At 42.7% G+C, this 19,729-nt stretch overlaps 1 protein-coding gene and 2 long non-coding RNA genes across 7 annotated transcripts; all 3 read right to left on the reverse strand.

Annotated features, from left to right (window-relative positions):
* Window positions 1-2,462: 2,462 nt before the first annotated feature.
* LOC147190984 (uncharacterized) lies at window positions 2,463-3,546 on the reverse strand. The gene is made up of 3 exons (XR_015103651.1): window positions 3,500-3,546; window positions 3,256-3,316; window positions 2,463-2,939 (listed from the first exon to the last, which is right to left on the reverse strand). It is a non-coding gene; the product is annotated as an uncharacterized LOC147190984 (long non-coding RNA).
* A 3,876-nt stretch (window positions 3,547-7,422) lies between these two features.
* Window positions 7,423-8,309, reverse strand: LOC147190985 (uncharacterized). Its single transcript, XR_015103756.1, has 3 exons — window positions 8,169-8,309; window positions 7,917-7,987; window positions 7,423-7,569 (listed from the first exon to the last, which is right to left on the reverse strand). It is a non-coding gene; the product is annotated as an uncharacterized LOC147190985 (long non-coding RNA).
* A 451-nt stretch (window positions 8,310-8,760) lies between these two features.
* On the reverse strand, window positions 8,761-19,574 carry cfap69 (cilia and flagella associated protein 69). 5 transcript variants are annotated; one of them, XM_086137526.1, is made up of 24 exons: window positions 19,529-19,574; window positions 19,218-19,272; window positions 19,011-19,070; window positions 18,652-18,801; window positions 18,461-18,570; window positions 18,312-18,388; window positions 17,783-17,947; window positions 17,296-17,448; window positions 16,160-16,337; window positions 15,584-15,707; window positions 15,296-15,344; window positions 15,095-15,216; window positions 14,791-15,022; window positions 14,549-14,713; window positions 14,295-14,410; window positions 14,109-14,227; window positions 13,809-13,890; window positions 13,485-13,677; window positions 13,278-13,415; window positions 13,044-13,120; window positions 11,706-11,903; window positions 10,416-10,502; window positions 10,251-10,334; window positions 8,761-10,168 (listed from the first exon to the last, which is right to left on the reverse strand). In XM_086137526.1, the coding sequence occupies exons 4-24, from the start codon at window positions 18,793-18,795 to the stop codon at window positions 10,010-10,012; spliced, it is 2,772 nt and encodes a 923-aa protein (XP_085993652.1). In that variant the 5' UTR covers window positions 18,796-18,801; window positions 19,011-19,070; window positions 19,218-19,272; window positions 19,529-19,574; the 3' UTR covers window positions 8,761-10,009. The 5 variants fall into 5 exon arrangements, with proteins under 5 accessions (XP_085993652.1, XP_085993651.1, XP_085993650.1 ...); XM_086137525.1 differs by having other exon boundaries at window positions 17,846-17,947; window positions 18,736-18,801; window positions 19,218-19,565; XM_086137524.1 differs by having other exon boundaries at window positions 18,736-18,801; window positions 19,218-19,565.
* Between the last annotated feature and the right edge of the window lie 155 nt (window positions 19,575-19,729).

Genomic DNA, 19,729 nt, shown 5'->3' on the forward strand with positions numbered 1-19,729 from the left:
TATAGAGTATCCTTGTCATGGAGTGCAGAAGTTGTTCTACTAGCGTTTTGAATTATCTTATTAGCCAAATACTACTACTATTAGCTACATGGAAGATTCTGTGTGAGGGGAACAACTATGTAGTAGAATAACTACTTGTTGAAATCTGCACTTGTTAACTAGAAGACCTTAATCACAATACTATTAGAACTAATAGCACACCGTTGTCAAGAAGAGCACAGTTTTCCCTCATGAGTAACATGCTCAACTAGTGCGCCCTATTTGTTCTACAACTTCACTGAATTATCTTACTGTTGAGGATAAAGAGTGTACTACTACATGGACATTTCAGTGCACTAGTAGGACACATACCTGTCAACCTCGGCTAATAGCTGCCCTTAAATATGATTACGATTCCCCTTACAAAGCAACAAAAACCCGTACAGCGGTTTACCGCGCATGCGCACATCATGCTTTATCAATCCGACCGTACGCAGCGATGAAAAAAAATAAACGATTGCGAATTACTTACTAATAGTAGCGATCGACGACGGCATTGTCGTTGGCTACCAGCAGGTGAGACGATCTGGATTTGAGCCAAAATGCTCTTTGTGAGATCGGTTCACAATAGTTTTTTTTGTTTTGTTTTGTTATTTTCTGTATAAAATTTGTAATACGCCGTACATGATTTGAAATGATTAAAAAACATATAAAATACGGGGAAAACGTATAAGTTGACAGGTATGAAGACAGTTAATCAGGTTTAAGCAGGTTGATATTCACCCTCATAATGACAGAAGATGCCATGCATAACAGTCAACTAATAAGGGCATGCCAAGCTTTCATTTTGCCATCATTATTTTCCACCCGGTGTGGAGGATTAGACAATTATATGCATGCTTTTACAACACATGAACTACAAAGATGAAGAAGAGTCAAACGTGACTTATAAAACAGATGGGCGAATAAGTGTGAAATGGGATCAATCGCGAGCTCCATCATAATTGAAGCGTGGCCTGATTTCTCTTCTGGTGCCGCTTGCAGCTGCGTCATCCATCACTTGTGAACGGAGCAGAGGCCAGGTTAAGCACACAGCAGAAACATTTTCATTTTAATGACAAAATCATGCAAAACACTCATGTACTCCTCACGATTGAGGAATCTGCAAAAAGGAATGGACTTGATAGACTTGATCTTTTTTTGAGGGGCGGGGCCTGTCTGATCACCATAGCAACAGGTGTCATCTTGCCTTGGTTTACTAATCCCATAAAAGAGCAAAAAAATGCTAATGGTGTCATTTGCTTGTGATGTTTTGATGGAAAATGCTAATGAACTCTAACTATGAGGAATGTTTCTTGTTTTTGTTTTTTTTTAGCATAAATACAAGAGATATTCTGTCAACGAAAATTAAGAACTTTGTGATCCCCAATTTGTTTTCCAGCTGGCAGGACTAACAATTAATAATAAAACACAAATCAAGAAACATAAAATAACCTTTCCCCGGAGCAGTAAACACTGGCTACATTAACAGTAAAGATTCACTTTGGTGCTTCTCATAAAATGAGCAAAATTACATTAGAATTGCCTCTGTCTTCTCTCCAGACTGGGAGGAGGGAGGAGAAGCAACAGTATAACAGGCCAAAATCCAAACATCAGGGAGTGAGGCAGACCAAGAGATCAATTGCATACTTGGTGTGAGAATGTCGAAATAAGATGAATGATGCTTTATTAGATGTGTGCCTTTCAGGAGCGTGGCCACATGAACAACTGGAGTCGGGCTAGCTTTTTTTAGTGACAGAAGAGCACATGATTTGACCAGCATTTTTTTACTTTTGGCTTCTTTTTATATTTGGTAATTGTAAAGCTGCATTAGTCTTGAGTAGTTTCTTTCCGGAGGCCAGTGAGGCAGCCCGAATGCCTGTGTGTGTGTGTGTGTGTGTGTGTGTGTGTGTGTGTGTGTGGGCAGAGAAGTTTGCCATTTGACTGTGATGCATGTTAATTTTCCATCACAGAGCTCAGACGTGTCCCGCAGTTAGACAACTATGAACTAAGGGGGTTGGGGGGGGGGGCACAGACATGCACCCTGCTAGTACGACAGGTGCTTGGCAGGTGTCATAGACACACACACATACACACACGCACGCAAAAATAAAGCCTTCATGTGCATGGGTTGAGCGTCTTGCCATGCGAAAATAAGAAGCCCTTATCAACCCCTCCAGTTTGAAGTGGCTACTGAATTCCATTGCACGAGCCACTGAGAACTATTGGTGTCATTTTGTAGGGGAGTGGTTATTATTATTATTATTATTATTATTATATTACTATTATTTTTTTATGGCTGCAATTAAATCAGGACTTTATATATATTTCAAAGACAAAACACCAATCAAATCCATCAATATTTTATCAAGGTTAATTGATATTATATTGACACACACTGGCTGAAAGTTGTGCTTTTCCCTTTTCATTTCTGCAGCTGTTTGACATTCCTTCTTCTGTAGCTACAGATGTAAATCAATACCAGAATAAATATTAATAAATGCTCTAAAATGAATCTCGGACATTTTTGCAATAATTATGATTTCATTTTATAAACGTAAGATGTAGTTCCAGTTCATTTTCATTTTTCACAAAAGCATTTTCGTTTTTCTTTGACTTCATTAATAAAACTCGTGCACATAGCAAGTCATCCTTTTTCCATTTGGTGGATGACAACATTATTTCGAATGCTCATCGCACCTGAGTAATGAAGTCAGCTCAGACATTCATCTCTGTTTCCGTGGTAATGTAGCTTCCTTTTCACCTGAACACACACACATACACACACACACACACACACACGCGCGCACGCACAGACACACGCATGCACGCACACACACACACACACACACACACAGAGGCACGCGCGCGTCAGGTTGACCTTGTGGAGGAAATCATCGGCCATTCATCATCTTCGTCAGCTCCAGTGATGCGAGGAAGAGGAGAAGGAGAAAAGAAGGACCCCGAGATTCAACCAGTGCATGTTCTCACTCATGTTTGCGACGCGTTGTGGATTTTAAACAGCAGTTACACTACAATTACATCAATTTTGCGTGGAGACGATTAAGTCTCACTTTGCATGGAAGTTCACGATACATGTCAACACAATCAAAGGCTGAATTCATATCCGATTTCAATCATTTTAACTTAAGGTTGCAGCATTAAATTGACAGAGCAACTCATACTATGTTATTCCATTAATAATATTCTGATAAAATATTCATATTCAAGACTTACAGAAATACTGTAATGAAGACTCAGCTCCTCTCACGGCTTCTCAGTACAGCAATAATATTACCTGTTGTACGCAGAGGATAAAGAACATATGCCTGTTAGTATTGTTATATTTTCTGTTGAGGCACCAATGTCTAGCTTTATAATTCACATAAGTACACTTTATTTGTGCAAAGGCAATTATTTTTCTGACAAGCTACAACTTCAAGTCTGATGCGTGATGAGAGTCTCACACATGCACACAAACCTCGATCCCATTGCCGTCTCTGTAAATGAATGTGGCAGGGAGGTTGGAGACAGCTATGTGAGGGATTATCGGCGGGTGAAAAGGGGAGATGAGTTTAATTTTAGACTGCTTCTATAAATAAACTCCATTTATTTCTCACACACACACACACACACACACTCACACACACACACACACACACACACACACAAACGCAATTACTGTTTGATGTTCTAATAGAAAGAGTGAGTGGAGGGGGAGGGGGGCAAGAAGCTGCTGTTGCCTGGCAACCGTATCCGGCATTTGCAGAATATGTGACACACATACACACACAGACACAGGAGATGCCAAAGAAATATCGACTGTTGTTGTATGTTGCCACAATGCATTGTGATGAAGGGCCGGGGTGCCCTGCAGTCTTACGTAAAAATAAGACGGGGGCTTTTGATGTTCCTTTGTTGACTGGGATGAGCTAAAAATAGCATTGATTGATGAGTGGGGATTCTGCAGGAGACGACCTGAGGTGCAGGGGCCAGCACCTATCCCATCATGCATTGCAGTGCGCCTCATTAGTACCAGACAGAGTGGATTTTGTAATTTTGTCATTTTGTTTTGGAAAAAAATAGCACGCTTCAGGACTGTCTAAAAAAACACAATTCAATAGAATGCAAAGAAATAGATATGAGCAGCATGATTTCAGGCATTAATTCAACGGGCATTCAATGGGTGTGTGTGCTTTGGCCACCAAGGGAGAGCATAATACATATTGCACAGAGATTTGGTGATGAAACGTTGAAGAAGACCATCACAATTAAGCAATTAAGCGGCAGTATTCATAGTTTGTTTTTTTCTCAGAGGATAAAGAATATATGGCTGTGTATTAATATTTAGTCTGTCTGTATATGTTTCTCTCAGTTGTATTCAAATGCAAATCATTTGCATGCTATGCTATGCTAACGTACAGCAAGATAGCAATGGGAATAAGGAGGATGTCAATGTGTAAAATAAATCTTAATTTCAGATTGGAATGTGTAAAATAGTTGACAGGTTGTCCTGAGATGCCAAATTTGAAGTTGAAATCGTTTGACTCGGTCACGAAATGTGGAAGGACGATATGCAATTGTAGTGGACAGTGTCTACATTTGAGAATACAGGTATTGTCATGTAAAATGTGGAAATTGGGGGAATGTGTCATGTGTTTCTCCTGCAGGTGGCAGAGGAGGGCCGTCCCTCCAGTTTACACACCTGCTGCCTATGTAATCAGGCGACTATGTAAGGACTCCTATGTTGTCATGTCTGCCAGATCATTCGCCTTGCTCATGATTGTCACCAACTGTTGAATTCGTCCAAAAATTCAATGTTCTTGCCCTTCGTTTTTGTTCCCTCCAGGTTTTCTGCACTTAGCTTTGTAAGTAGTTTTTCGTATAGTCACAGCTTTTGTATTATATGGGTTTCTTCTTGTTTATTTATTAAGTAATTTCCAACTAGGTTTTTAATCCTTGTTTTTTATTTTATTTTATTTTATTTTTTTGCAAATGTTTTTGGTTGTCTCATTTTCCTGGTGCCATACTAGCGTTCTTGTGACCTATTTTTGTGAATAAATCTTTTTGGTCAATACTTTCCGAGTTCACCTTTCTGGAGTCCAATTCTGTCCAAGAGAATGTGAAAAAGCGTTTTTTTTTTTTTCCAATTGAATCATTTGGACGAAAAAAAAACTGTGGCCGAAAAATAAAAATATGTATATAATGATCACACCTTAATCAACATTCACCTTAACGGGCCCCAGTCCCACTACTGCTGCTCCCACCGATTGGACGAGAGAGCGGGCCTTGGATGGTTCTGATTGGCTGCCAGCATGCAGCCTGTTGCTGGGCTGTTTCCATGGAGATGACTATCAGCCTTTTCTCCCTCCTCATCCTCCTCCTCACTGTGAGGATTCTGCTGCTTGGTGAAAATGATGTCTGTAAGGAATTCAGGTTTCAGGGGCGCAATCGTGCACAAATTAAAGAGACAGACATAAACGAGGCCACTAGGATTAAATATCATCATGACAGAGATTTATCACACATATTGCGACATTTCCCAGACCTTGGACAAATGCATATCAAGAACAAATGCAATCACAAGTGAGCCATTCAGAACTAGGACGGGGTAACTCCCTTTATTTATTTATTTATTTATTTATTTTGGAGTTTAGTGCAGAAATTAATAGAAAAAGTCATGCCCCCCACCCCAACCCCAAAGTTTAGCCTGGGTCATCATCAAAAGAATTTATAAGTTAAAGAGTCTTCCTCCATCATCCTATCAGCTCTCTTCTTCCCCCTCCTTCACTAGTGAAGCGCTCCCTCTGCTGGCAACTGCTGGAATAACACATTGAAGAGTCCTTACACTGTACTAAAAAGGTGTCGAAACCATTTTCGTCGCAGGCTACATTTTAGTTACTGTTTCCCTTGGAGGGCCGTTATGACTGCAAAACCAAAACCCTCATTACAGTGACTTATACTATCGTTGAATAAACCAGAAGACTGGTTTATTCAACGATAGTATAAGTCACTGTAATGAGGGTTTTGGTAACAGGAAAACTTACAATAGCTCTTTTCTGTAATACATAAGAGAAATTGAAATTTTGGTGCAAATATTAGCAAGCATCATAGAAGTTGACATGTTTGATTTGCTTTCGCAGGCCGCATAAAATGACGTGGCGGTCCAGATCTAGCCCCCGGGCCTTGAGTTTGACATCCGTGCTGTACTATATTCAAAAATCCCCAGTGTATTTTTAAAATCGCAACCCTTGTTTCAAGAATGAGGGTTGAAACCCTAACCCAGGCTAATTTGAAACCCCTTGAAAAAAATAGCCTTCTTACTTGAAAAACGTTCCTTGAAACCCTAAACTGAAAGCTAAACCCTTTTTTGAAACCCCAAACTTTTGTAACTTTTTGTAAACTTTTGAATTTGTAACCCCAATTCTTTTTGAAAACATGGTACTGAACAATAACCCTTGAGACATGAACCCAGCAGCCCCCGTATTGCGACAGTGCCTTTCTGGTTGGTGTCCAAGCGAGTCAGTAAAAAAATTCCTCTGCGGTCTGACTGTCCTTCACATGAATGATTCCATACAGTTTGTGTGGTCGACCGCATACGAATGTTCTCATCAAGAAGCATATGCACACACAACAGAATTGTCTTTATTTCCGAATCAAGACATTTATCAAAAGTAGTCATTTACAAACGGTTTCTAAATGGCAGTGAAAATTTTGCGCAAACATCAAGTCTCATAAGAAAAGTCTGAAAGTGAGTAAATGGTGAAAATTGAGCGGGTTCAACGTTTGAAGCATTGGAACAGTATCTTGGGTTGTTTGAAGATTTAAAATTCTGTTTGAGTCTGTGCTAACTGCCGCTAGCCTAGCTGTTTAGCATTTTATTTTAGCATTAAGATAAACTTTTGTTGGATGATTTTGGTGTTTAAATTTGTGATGTTTAATTGTCTTTTGTTTTATGGGTGAATTTTAAAGTGTAAACGTCAATTGTGGATGATAAATAAAAAAGCTTGTCAGTTGCAGTGGAACAAAACACAGTGGCAACAAGCGCTAAGGAATACTTTAAAACATGTTAAAATCACTTTTATAATGTTTGAACCATGTGGAGATTTTTCATACGATCTCTAGATCAGAGATTTTCACCGAATGGTCCTGGAACGTATCCCTGCAATAAACCGGTTCACCGTATGTGTGCTTGTTAATTAAAAAAGAAATATATATATAGTATATATATACTGTATATATATATATATATATATATATATACACTCCTTCCCACTAACAATCCTTCAGACAAAAAAAACCTCCCCAACGAGCCATTGCCCTGATCCTCCGACACCCTTCATCTTCGCAAACACTTTTGACTTTCTCTCACACTCATCCATGTTTCCAATCTGGTCTTCAGATGACGCCGTGCCGGTCCACCTGCATCCTGGCCACCATCTGTACGGTGCTGTAGAGACTCACACAGGAGCCGGTCGCCGCCATGGTTGCAGCCAAGGGGTTGACCAGGTTTCTTTGAGGCTGCATGCGAGCCTCGCCAGACACCTGCCGCTGCAGACAAGACAGGATAGAACAACAGCAACACATGACGTCACACAAATGATATAACAGTACTCACAGGCATACATTATTTATCCTCTATGAAGATCAACTAAAGAGGGAGCCCTCATACCTTGGCCTTAAAAAATATTTAAAAGCTGAACATTCTCTGAATTATTTATTTGTTTTGAGAGCTATTCTTAACTTCCTGCTGCCTTGAGGGGCTTACATAACTAAACTGCCCCAGATGAGCACATATTTAGTCGGGACGTAAATCTCGTCCTCACAGGAGCCGAAAGAACATTTCAAAAGAACGTTTAATGGTTGCAAAGAGGCAATAAAGGAAGGGATGTACCAACCTGGAGGAGGCGGAAGTAACCTGGAGTCAGTCTTCCCAGTCTGATGATCATTCCCGCTGCTGCACACCTTCCTGCGGGAGAAGACGATGAACCATTTAAAATGAACAGAAACCGCCAAGAGGGATGACAATATACATGGCAACTTTTCAACATCCATACAAATTCATGCACTCCTTCCATTTTGACAAAAGCCACTTTAATTTTTTTACTTGATACAAAGTTTAGGCCACTTCAAAAGAGTCAAAATGATACCTTCTAGTCAGTTGTAGAACCTCCACGGTAGATCCAAACAGTCTGCGAGCTCGCCCCCGGACCATCAAAAAGTGGCTGCAGCCTGAAGGAGGCTTTTATACTGCGACCCGTCTTGTCTTGCATGGATGCACGCTTGAAGGAACATTTGTGTTAATGCACTGCGGTGACTTATGTAAGCTGGCGCCATTCCCATTTCCCTTGAAAGCCCCACAACAAGTGTCCTAATGGCACCCCGAGAGCATCAAAGTGGTGACAATGCTGCACTATGGAGGCTTTTGGACATTTTTATTGAGAATGAGGGCAGCTTGGAGTGTGATGGAACAAATAAATTGAGCCTGACTTTTGGGATATGACTTGTGGGTTTAATAATCACAATGCTACAAGGTTCCTTCTTCATTGTTTTGGTTGTATTATTTTTCATTCAATGTCTGGATTTTTTTGTGTACCACGAGAGGGAGCTTCTATACCATTAGTTGTACTCCTATCTCAATTGGAGAACTAAAGTTGGTTTGTTCATCTTTTTAGTCTGACTTTGTGTCACGTTGCAAGGTGGTGGTGGACCCCAAAAAGCAGGCAAGAGGGAGGAGCAGGGTGTATTTGAAGAAGTGTATTGATAAAACACAGAAAACTAAATCCAAAACATAGTCCTAATAATGAAACAAATCCAAAGTAGCAAACAAAACCCATGACTTAAGCAAAACACTATCAATAACAGAAAACCTGACCAAAAACATGACAAACGTGGACAGCATGGCAGCAACAAACAAACATGACAGGAGCCAACAGCAACAATGACCCGACAATGAGTGGTCAGGCGGGGAGTCCCTCTAAAGCACTAATTACATAATGACCAACAGGTGTGCAGCTGCAGCGAGAACCCTACAGTGCCACCTGTTGGTCACAAGCAGAATCATGACACTTTGCGACCTACAGCCACTCAAGAGATGAAAAATATGCACAGTTGCTTCTCTTTAATGCGATAGATAGGGCCAAGGTAGGGTGTATTAAGGAATTTAGTCTTACTATGAGTACTATTGGTACCAGTCTCTCACCTGAACATCTGTTTAAACTCTTAAAACAAAGGACGTAGGGTTAAGTTTATATCTTCTTCCCCCTTGAGTGATTAACAGCCCCCAAGTGTCTTCTTTTGCGTCCGTCACCTCGGGAGAGTCCCTGAGGGCTGTCAAGTTCCCCTGAAGAGGAACTCTTATCTCGAGATTTATGCACAGCAGGAGAGCTTTGGGTTTTCTTATCACGTCAAAATCGAATTGCATCAACCTTTCTTTGTTTCAGATTTTTACATAAGGGGCAGAACTGCCCGCCTCTCATTAACATATTATACCCATATAAACATGAGACTGTATTTTTCCTGGGCTCCCTGATGAAATCTGAAACTCCCAGAACCCGAATCGATTCGTATTGTGATAAACTGCAGAAAAGAAAAATAAAACCTTCGAAGGTACTGTTCATCATCTCCAGCCTGTATTTGGATAACCAACATCTTCATCATCCGAAACTAACGAATACGCGGAGGAAGAGAAAGGCCGACTCTCCCCCCCAACAGGAGCTACTTCCTTCATTTGAATCCTGATGCTGAATTTCAGGTGACTTTGCAGCATTTCTTTACTCATTTAGCAATTTTGTCATGGGAACTCTTTTGTAATTCTTCAAAAAGTAGGAATTTTTGCAATGCTGAACAGTGAGATTGTTATAAATAGGTAGATAAATGCTGATTAGGAGGTAAATTTTAAATTGCATCCATTCATTTGAAAATGAATGGACAGCAAACACATTGATAAAAACAGCTCAGTCTCTACTGCATGTGAATAACATGGTCGTGATCAATTTTTGCCATGGACCGTCTTGAAGTAGTGCTGTTCCCGTGAGGCGAGCAAGGCTTCCTCGTGTGCTGCCGCCATCACGGGAGTTTGGACCACCTTGAGGTTCACGCCGCCACGGGCGTCGCTATCCGGGTCCACCATCAGCTTCCCGATAAAAACCTGCAACAAACAACGACAACGAGCATGAGAAAAAATGTCCTGAGGAATACCGTCGTTTAGCATTGTTTGCATGCTGCTAGACCTCTTCGTGGTGCTGTCCCACGTCCTCTTGCGCTGTTTCTGTCCTTATGGACTCAATGTGCTTCTCCCTCTTTTCTTTGATTCCCTGCAAGAGAGAAAAACAAAACTTTGTCGAGGAAAAGCCTTTCTTCGTGGGACAAAGAAATGGTGAAGGACAAAAAGAAACCTTGAGGATGTCATAGTTGGACGTCTTAGAGACAAAATTGCTCCATGACTTGGCTGTGAGCTGACGTTGCCTCCAGTGAGACTTCATCTGCAATAAAATGTATCAAAGGTAAAACGTCACCAAAGTCAACCAAATCAGGCAAAATATGCTTGTTCTCTAACAGCCAAAATAAGAATAAGAAAACCTTTATTCGTCTCACAATCGGGAAATTCCCAATTTACAGCAGCAAAAATGAAAGGAAGAAAGTACAGTGAAACTCCTCTACAACGAAACCTACATGAGCGAAAATACCCCCTAGTGTGAAAAAATCTTCATGCATTAACACCATTCCCACTTTCCTGCCCCCCATACAACGAAAAGAAAACCCTGTTGCATTATACGGAATCATTTTCTCTGCTTTTGCCTCGCGACGAGATTCACGACAACGAAGTCTAATCCAACAGCGACCTCTACCTCTTTGTTCGGAAACAGCAACAGCAACCACCACACTGGTTTACACATGCGCAGTAGTCCAGGAAGTATTTGTTATTGTTAGTTTCAGACGCAGCAAGAACGTTGCGTTGCTAAAATTGCTCCAAAACGGACCTTTGGACGTCAAGCAGCTAAGACGAGAAGAGCTCTGACGCTGGAAGAGAGGATAAAAGTGATCAAAATGAAAGACGGAGGAAACAAAATAAAAGACATTATCCAAGAAATTGATGGAAGTGAAAGTGAATGCTGATTGTAAATTTCGCAATTCCTTTCCCTATTTTTCTTTCTACACTGACTATACGAAGTGTCAAATAAGTGGATGCTCATACTTATGCACTATTGGAAAAAAAATAAAGAGTACACATACGTTTGAGTGTGCGTGTACACATTCGTGTGTGTGTGTGTGTCTTTATATCTGAGATCAAATTTGCTACAGTGAAAAACCCCTGTTGTGAAAAATTTCTTGCTGCAAACATGATTTCGTTGTAGAGGAATTTCACTGAAAGAACAAAAAGTATAGGAGCTGCTGTACAGGCAGCCACTCTCGCTGCGCTATCTTGAAGCCATAATAACATCATAACAAAATAATACAACACAACACATAACACATAAGATAAATAAAAATAAATTGAATGTAAATGATTTTTTAAAAATTCTATTTTCAATTCAATGGACCGTGTGTTGCTCCTTCTGTCCTGCATGCCTTGGCCATCTGGGAGCAGTATAGTAATTACGACAATGTACGGGAAACGGTGGTCACAACTCAGTTAACTGGAGTAATCTTTGTCATTCATTGCCTTTGATGCTGAATGTTCTCACCTCTTCATACATAAGTTGTTCTTCCCTGTTGGCCTCCTCGACATGTTGCCGCAAGACTTCCTCCTGCTCGGCCACCACCGCCTCGGCTATGCGCTGTGACATCTGCTGGGCAGAACGCAGGGTCTCTTGGTCCGGCGTGACGGGGCGGATGCCCTCCCGGATCAGCTCACGGCTGATCTCGTCCCACACCTCGCTCACCTGCGTGACATCACACTTTGTCGTCATGCTTTAGCCACATTAAATAGTGCAGGCAAAAGAGTCGTCTGTCTAAGACAGGGGTGTCCAAAGTCGGTCCTGGAGGGCCGCTGTCCTGCCTGTTTTCCAGCTCTCCCAGGAGCAACACACCTGATTCGCATCATCAGGATTGTTCTAATGCTGCTCCAGAGCTGGTTGATGAGCTGATGAGCTCATTTGAATCAGATGTGTCACAGCTGGGAGAGCTGGAAAACAGGCAAGACAGCGGCCCTCCAGGACCGACTTTGGACACCCCTGGTCTAAGATATCTGATTCCAATTGTGTCTCAGTATGGCAAATTTTCAGTTCGAAGGAGTAGCTCTGCAATTCACACAAAACTAAGATGGCCAATTCCTGTTCATCTTCAACCATGGATCATTTTTTTTGTGTATCCTGTTCCAACAGCCCACCCATTTTTTGTGAATCAGAAAAACTGGTACAGATTATTTCAGGAAGCCCTATAAGTGAGTTTTAGGGTGTCCTGTTTGTAACCACCACAATTCAAAAAATGTCACGGTTTTGCCAAAAATCACGCATTTTTGAGCTTGTTGAGGCCCACAAAAAGCAGAATCGTTTGTCAGAAGAATAACTCAATGATTTCAAAAGGGAATAATACTGTCATGTTTTGGTTTGTGACCAACAGGTGGCACTGTGGGGCTTTTCCCTGGAGCTGCACACCTGTTGGTCGTTAGGCAATTATTACTGTCATGATTCGGTTTGGGCCCAACAGGTGGCACTGTATCGCTCTCCCTGCAGCTGCAAACCTGTTGGTCGTTAGGAAATTAGTGCTCTAAAAGGACTCCCAGCCCGAGCACTCATGGTCGGGTCATTGTTGCTCTTTGCTGCTGTCATGTTTGTTTGTCTGTCATGTTTAGGTCATGTTTTTGGTCATGTTTTTGTTATTGATAGTTTTGAGCTTCAGTCATGGTTTTTGTTTGATACTTTGGACTTTGTTTGTTTTGGATTTAGTTTTCTGAGTTTTAATACAATCTTTCAAGTACACCCTACTCCTCCCTCCTGCCTGCTTTTTGGGGTCCACCACCACGCAAACGTGACAAATACAAAGTAACATTGATGATAAAACACCTGCTATTTTGTTCTTACCTTGAAATCAAGGTACCTTTTGACGATACTCAAGGTCACTCTGTCTTTAACGGACAATCCTGGAAGATCCTCGAAACCTGCACAAGATAAAGGATCAGTTATGTGGACAATGAGGGTTGCGGATACGCTCGAGCCTATCACATCTGACTGGTCGCCAGCCTCATTTTGTATTTGAGTGTTTGATTCTCTGTCCCGATCAATAAACAACTCTAAGTGCATTTGCATTCTGCTTACCAATTCTGCAGAAGATCAAATAAATCTTGGCTATCAGGTTCTCTTGCATCTCTAATACGGCGGCGCTCGCCGTGTCCAGAGTCGACATCAGCGCTGCGTCATCCACCTTACGATGTGCCAGGACAGGCTCCTTTGGATCTGTGTGTAGGTAAGAGAAAATTTGTCACACGTTTGGTTGTCCATTTGGAGCCGCCGACTCAACCAAACCTGCGATCCCGCCGTGTTGATTCCGGCTGACTCCCAGCTCCTCTTCCTCCCGCCGCCACACTTGCAGCAGGAGACTCGGAGCCGTCCAGCCATCGCTGTCGCTCCAGCTCAGGATGTGAGGAATTGTGCTCAGGTTGTCACACAGCTCCAAAAGAGTGGCCAAGATCACGCCGTGAACGCACTTGGGACTCGACTGAAGGAAAAATGAAAGCAGAAGTTAAAAATGTACCCATACGAAGGGATTTCTGGACTCCAAAAGTTTTAAGAATCCCTGCAGTCAAGACCCCCACCAAGACTCTCCCAGGAAGGGTTTGAGTTACTTACACTGAGTAGGTCCAGTAAGACCAGCACGCCATCTCGGGTTAGGAAGCAATCCTCTGTCGTGTAGCAGCCCACAATGCAGGTGCTAACAATGGAACCACAAATGAACCATTTCCATTTAAGTCACTTTCAGTCAATCTTCACCCTTAACTCCGTCACCCAAACCTAACCCGAGACCCTATCTCCCAAACCCCAACTCAAGACATAGGAACCCTAATTCCAATGATACAAACATTTCCTCAAGAGTGAGCGCTAGTCACAGTCAGCAGCAGAGTGAGAACCGTTAGCTTAAGCTGCACTGACCGCACGCACGCCAAGGTTGACAGGAGAAGCTTGTTGTGTCCTAGGCCACTGTAGAACATGCTGGTCCCTCTCCTCAGGTAGTGGACCGTCATCTCCACGCCCTCGGTCCCAAACAGCTCCTGCCGTGCGACCGCAGGCATGTCAGAAATATCTTTTCTGGATGATCAATCAACTTGTCCCAATTACCTTTCTGTGCATATCACTCTCACACAGAGCTGAGAGGATGATTTGCATGTCTGACTTCATCTCCACGGTAACCGCATCCTCATCGCTGGTAGTCGACTCCATCTGCATTAGAAGCCCTGAGAAGTTGATGCGTGCGATGGAGAACATTGTGAGGTGAGGGGTTATATGGAACTGAACTGCACTGGTCATAACCAATGACGCGAACACCTGCTAACCCAAATTCCAAACCCTTATCTCAACTTTATTAAACTGACCTAGAAGCATGTGTATGGTCCCCTGGTCGCACAGGTCCTGGTTGAGGGTCTTGTCATCCAGGGAGGTGACTGATCTCATCAGTCTGATGCAGTACCGCATGTGAGCCTTTTTGCTCCCTCGGCCGCCGGTGGCGTGGAAGCTGTGACCTTGTCCACAGTAGCCGTCTGGAATCAGTCAAGCGCCGTGAGTCGAATGCCCCATCATTGCTTCACTCACTCTGACCATGACCATGGTGTCTCACCTTGCCTGACGCACCAGTCCAGCAGGTGCAGCAGGGCCACATTGCCATAGCAGGACATGTAGTGGTCCAGTATCAGCGGGGCCACGGTAGCGAGGACTGCCAGTGCCTGCAGCTGGAGCTCTTCCAGCTGGATGGACGACCAGTCACGAAACCCCGGCTTCACCTCGGTGGGGATGGCGGGCGGCTTGGCCAGGGTCAGCAGAGCCAGTATCACCTGTTCCTCTTTGAAGATCTGCACCACAAAAAGGACAAGATCAATGTCACGTCAATATCTACCTCGATGTGCAGAACCAGGAGCATCCACCGGGATGGTTGCAGGATCTCTGGACATCACAACCAGCAGATTTAACAGCAGCTTCTTCATTTGCAGGTCTTCCATGTTGTACGTCAGCTTCAGCTTGCCCACCAAATTATGGTGACTCTTCACTGAAACGGAAGCCCGGGAGAAAACGTGGCCGTCAAATCCAAACCAAAACACCAGAGACGGAGAGGAATTTTGCCTTACGCTCGGGAAACGTGCTGAGGGCAACAAGCTGGTTGGCGAATAAGCTCTCCTAAAAAAAGAGAGAATTATTTGTCTCAACCAAAGCAATAATGCCATTGCTTGAACAGCTAAGTGTACTTCCCATAGATGCCTCTGGGTGATGTCTGATGAATCGTACCCTAGCCATCATTCCCAAACCCCGAATTCAACTCATCTAAACACTGAACTTTTTCCTCAGCAAACCTAACTCCACTAAGCCTAACCCTTATCCTAACTCAGAGAACGACTGGCCTAGAAGACATCACTCACAATGAGCAGAGCGCAGGAGTTCTCAGCAAAGAGGGTGGTGAGAACCAGCAGATCGTTGCGGACTTGGAGGTCAACGTGTCGGGAAGTGTTCAGCAGGGCCTGAGTAAAGGCTTCTTTTAAAGATCTACAGGACAGAAAGCGATACAGTCAGAGTTTTTCAAAAACAGCTTTTCTTCATTCAAGTTAAGTCAAGTCAATTAGATTTTGGAGCGCCGATTCACATTGAGAAGGGCTTGGCGCCAAACAATAAGAAAATCAAGGATTGAGACACATTTGGCGAAGGAAAAAACCCTCTAAGGAAGAAACATTGAATAGAACCCAGGCTCTTTTGGTCAATTTTGTGCCTCTGCTAGCTGGGTTTGGATGGAGAGTGTCCAAAAAAACTAGAGTAGAGAAAAGAGGATAGTGGGGTTAAGCGATTGAGGGAAGGAGGAGAGAACAATAGGCACAACAACAGCAGTCTCATGAACAAGGTTGGTAGTGTTTGGGGGGTTCGGGTTTGGGTTAGAGAGTCAGGTAAGCCGTTTCAGTGCTTTAGTGGGCTTCTTGGAGTTGGGACTTGTGGATCTGACATACATGGCACATTCCACGCTGCTGAGCTGGGCGGCCACTGTAGCCTTGTTGCCACTCTCCAGAAGGTTCCAGAGAATTTCCGAAGAGTGAAACAGGATCAGTCCGGATGGGTCTGGCTCATTCATGCGCAGACAGATGCTCTCGGCCCCTCGCACACTGAGCATTAAAGTGCAGTTCATATCTAGGGATGGACGAAGGATAATATTTGTAACCTACAGTAGGTAGAAAAAATATATATACAGAGAAACTCCTCTACAACGAAACCTACATGGTCAAAAATGCCCCCTAGTGTGAAAAAAAATTAATGCATGAAAGCCATTCCCACTTTTCTGTTCCCCCTACAGCGAAAAGTCCCCCTGTTCCGTTATGCGAAACCTTTTTTCTGCTCTTGTCTCGCAACGAGATTCACTACAACGAAAACGAGCCTTCCTCAAAGGTCTCATCCAACCTCAGCATGCCACAGCGACCTCTATTGCTTTGTTCGGAAACAGCAACAACAACCGCCACGCTGGTTTACACATGCGCAGTGGAACAGGAAGTATTTGTTTCAGATGCAGCACGAACATTGCATTGCTAAAATGGCAACAAAACGGACCTTTGCATACCAAGGAGTTAAGAAAAGAAAAGCTTTAATGCTTGTAGACAGGATAAAGGTAAGAAAAATAAAAGCTGGAGGAAGCAAAATAAAAGACATTATGCAAGAAATTGATGTAAGTGAAAGTAAATGCTGATCGTAAATTTCGCAATTTCTTTCCCTTTCTTTCTTTCTACGCTGGCTATATAAAGTGTCAAAGTGTATGCTCATACTTATGTACTACTGGAATAAATAAAAAGTACAAAAATACGTTTCTTGTGCGTGTTCGTGTTTACGCTTGAGATCAAATTTGCTACAGTGATAAGTCCTCTGTTGTGAAAAATTTCTTCCTGCAATGATGATTTCATTGTAGAGGAGTTTCACTGCATATCACAACACCTGGCATTTGAATAGGGGTGTGTTGACTTTTTATATCCACTTTATGCTAATCAGCATATCGACCCGCTGACTTTGCCACAAGGACTCTTGTGTTGATAATGAAGGCGCTCGAGTAATAACAAAGGATCTTCAGTAATCCCCCCCACCCCCATCCCCAGGAACTGACCAGATGTGCTGGAGAGCATCTGAAGTGTTTGCAGGAGCAACAGCTTGACGGCGGGCTGCTTCTCCAGCGCCGCTATGGACAGGAACAGCGTCTTGGCCAGATCGCTGCGCTCCAGAAGCTGAAGTCTGTAGCCGGGGGACGTCGGTTGAGGCTCTGTGAGCATCAACACTCGTGAATGCAGATCCCAACAACGCTCCGAATGAGGCCAAAACACACCGTGAAATAACTAGGACACAAAATTAGGTACAGCATCCAATACTAACCGGTACACAAATTCAGTGTTTTAATAAAAGATACCAATTAGTATACTGTACTAGATAGTTTAAGTGTTTCTAATGGTGTGTCCGTCCCACTTTACATATTAACAAAACAATACTTAACTTCCAAATTGCAAATACTTGATATTGTATGTAGATGGAAATGAAAAAAAAATGAAGATGAGGGGCAAGATGACAAGCGGAAGAAAAAGGGAAGAAGAGAAGCTGACTTAGCAGAAGCTGGTGTCGGTAGCGGAGACTTTGACACGATGGCTTAGCGAGCCGGATCGTACCGTCGAGCCGTGGTTTGCTGGGAGCCGAACAGCTGTAGTAAGACTTGACCGACTCCACTACCTGACGTCTCACCTCGCCGTCTGACACCCTCATCAGGTAACCTACACTCACGCACACACACTACAGTTAAATTCATTTGGCACACCATAGAATTGAATGCAAGTGTGGTCAAAGTATGGCCAAGGGGCCCCATGTGAGGTTTCACGTTATCAAGTTATATTTTGTGGCAATGATAAATCCAAAAGAAAATACGATATGAATTATTTAATTTTTTAGGAAAAAAGGTCAACAGTTGTCCTAAAATTATCCCACTCTGCAGAAACTTGCAATTATTACTGCATGATAAATATATAAAATTGTTGTATTATTATATCATCTGAATAATGTGCTCTTTCATTTGATATTTTTTCACGGTTTACCGAACAAAGTGCCATGTGAGTACATGATGATGTTTGTACTCTATACCTATGCGAGAGAGAAACTGCTTGACATCTTCAGCGTAGTTGAGCTCATCCGAAACTTTTTCCTTCAGGAAGGGAAGCCTTACAAGGACGAACATTTTGTCATATTCAAGAAAGAACATTTCATCTCAAAACAGCAGGAATGCGAGCTACCTGCAAATGTTCAGAGCCTCACACAAAATGCTGCAATATTCCGGTTGCTTGTCAGCCTTTTCGCCGCAGACTTTGAGGATCCTCGAGATGCTCGCCACCTCTCTCAGCAGCTTGATAATGTCAAGGAAAAGACGTTTCTGTGGCGGGGCAAAATAAATGCTGACAGTGGTCGAGTGGCGATAAGTGAGCACCTGGGGACTCTCTGTGAATCTATTTCCATCTCTGCATACACCTGGGGAGCAGTCAGGAGGAAAGGTTGACATGAGAAAGGATACAAAGCCCTGTTGTTTCCTCTTGAGCAGCTTCTTCAGCACAAAAATGTGCCTCTCCTGCATGTGAGTCTAAAAAAAAAAAGAAAAAAAAGAGTGTAATGATGTGAAAAAAAACAGTTGGCAAATGCTTGAACTGAATATTTTTCAGTTTGACCTGAGTCTGGTGTACTGTCCATCAAAAGACCTGTCTATTGATGTAATTCTGTCATCGGCGGGATGGGGCCCCCCACCTCCCACCCCTTTGCACGCCACTACAAATGAATGCGCGGATGACTTACCGTCAGGGGGTCTTCAAGCAGACTAATCACTTTGGCAAGGTTGAGACTTCTCGGACAGACCTGACAAAAACATAAGAACAGGATATTCGAGAAAATGTTACCATTACTTGCATTGGTATAGAAATATATGACATCACACTGTTATGACAGAGGTCATATGTAGTGCAGTTGTACTACTGCAGACTACAAACACAAAACCTGAGTCACCTGCTCGACATGGTCGGGTGTTCTCGGCCGGACAACAGCTAGATCGGCTTTCCTTCTGTGCACAACTTTACATGAATCCATTTTTGATTCATAACAAAACAAAACTTGAAGCATTAGCAGATTTGGACTCGTGTAAACAGACTGACTTGTTTACACGAGTCAACGATTCACTCAAAACGACGCCAGAAATGTGTCAAAACACAGCGAAAATGGGGCAGGTGGCCACAAATCGATGTAATTATTCATCTAATGGAAAATTTTACATATATAAAAAAAACAACAACAACCGCGATGACGAATTCTAATATCACCTATGATCACGTAAACATCACGTCGCTGTCACAACGCTGCCAGATGATAATGGTGTGTTCTGGTTCCCGAGGAAATCGGAAATTCTGCATACATGATCGAAAAAAATGCAACTGGACATTGAAATCAACACGGAAAATCTTTTATTTTAAAGTTTATCTCTAACTAATTACAGCCTGTTTATAGTACGTCAACTGTGTTAT

Source organism: Hippocampus guttulatus, chromosome 18, assembly GCF_054856545.1.
Source record: "Hippocampus guttulatus isolate MCC_2025c chromosome 18, RoL_Hgut_1.0, whole genome shotgun sequence".
Taxonomy (NCBI): domain Eukaryota; kingdom Metazoa; phylum Chordata; class Actinopteri; order Syngnathiformes; family Syngnathidae; genus Hippocampus; species Hippocampus guttulatus.

Bases quoted from the DNA above. Each gene is read 5' to 3' on its own strand.
- cfap69 (XM_086137522.1), bottom strand. From the start codon at position 19,331: ATGCTTCAAGTTTTGTTTTGTTATGAATCAAAAATGGATTCATGTAAA. The intron at 15,345-15,583 runs GTGAGTGATGTC...CTCTTTTTTTAG, and splicing joins ACTCCTGCGCTCTGCTCATT to GAGAGCTTATTCGCCAACCA. The intron at 14,411-14,548 runs GTCAGTTTAATA...TCAACTTCTCAG, and splicing joins GACCATACACATGCTTCTAG to GGCTTCTAATGCAGATGGAG.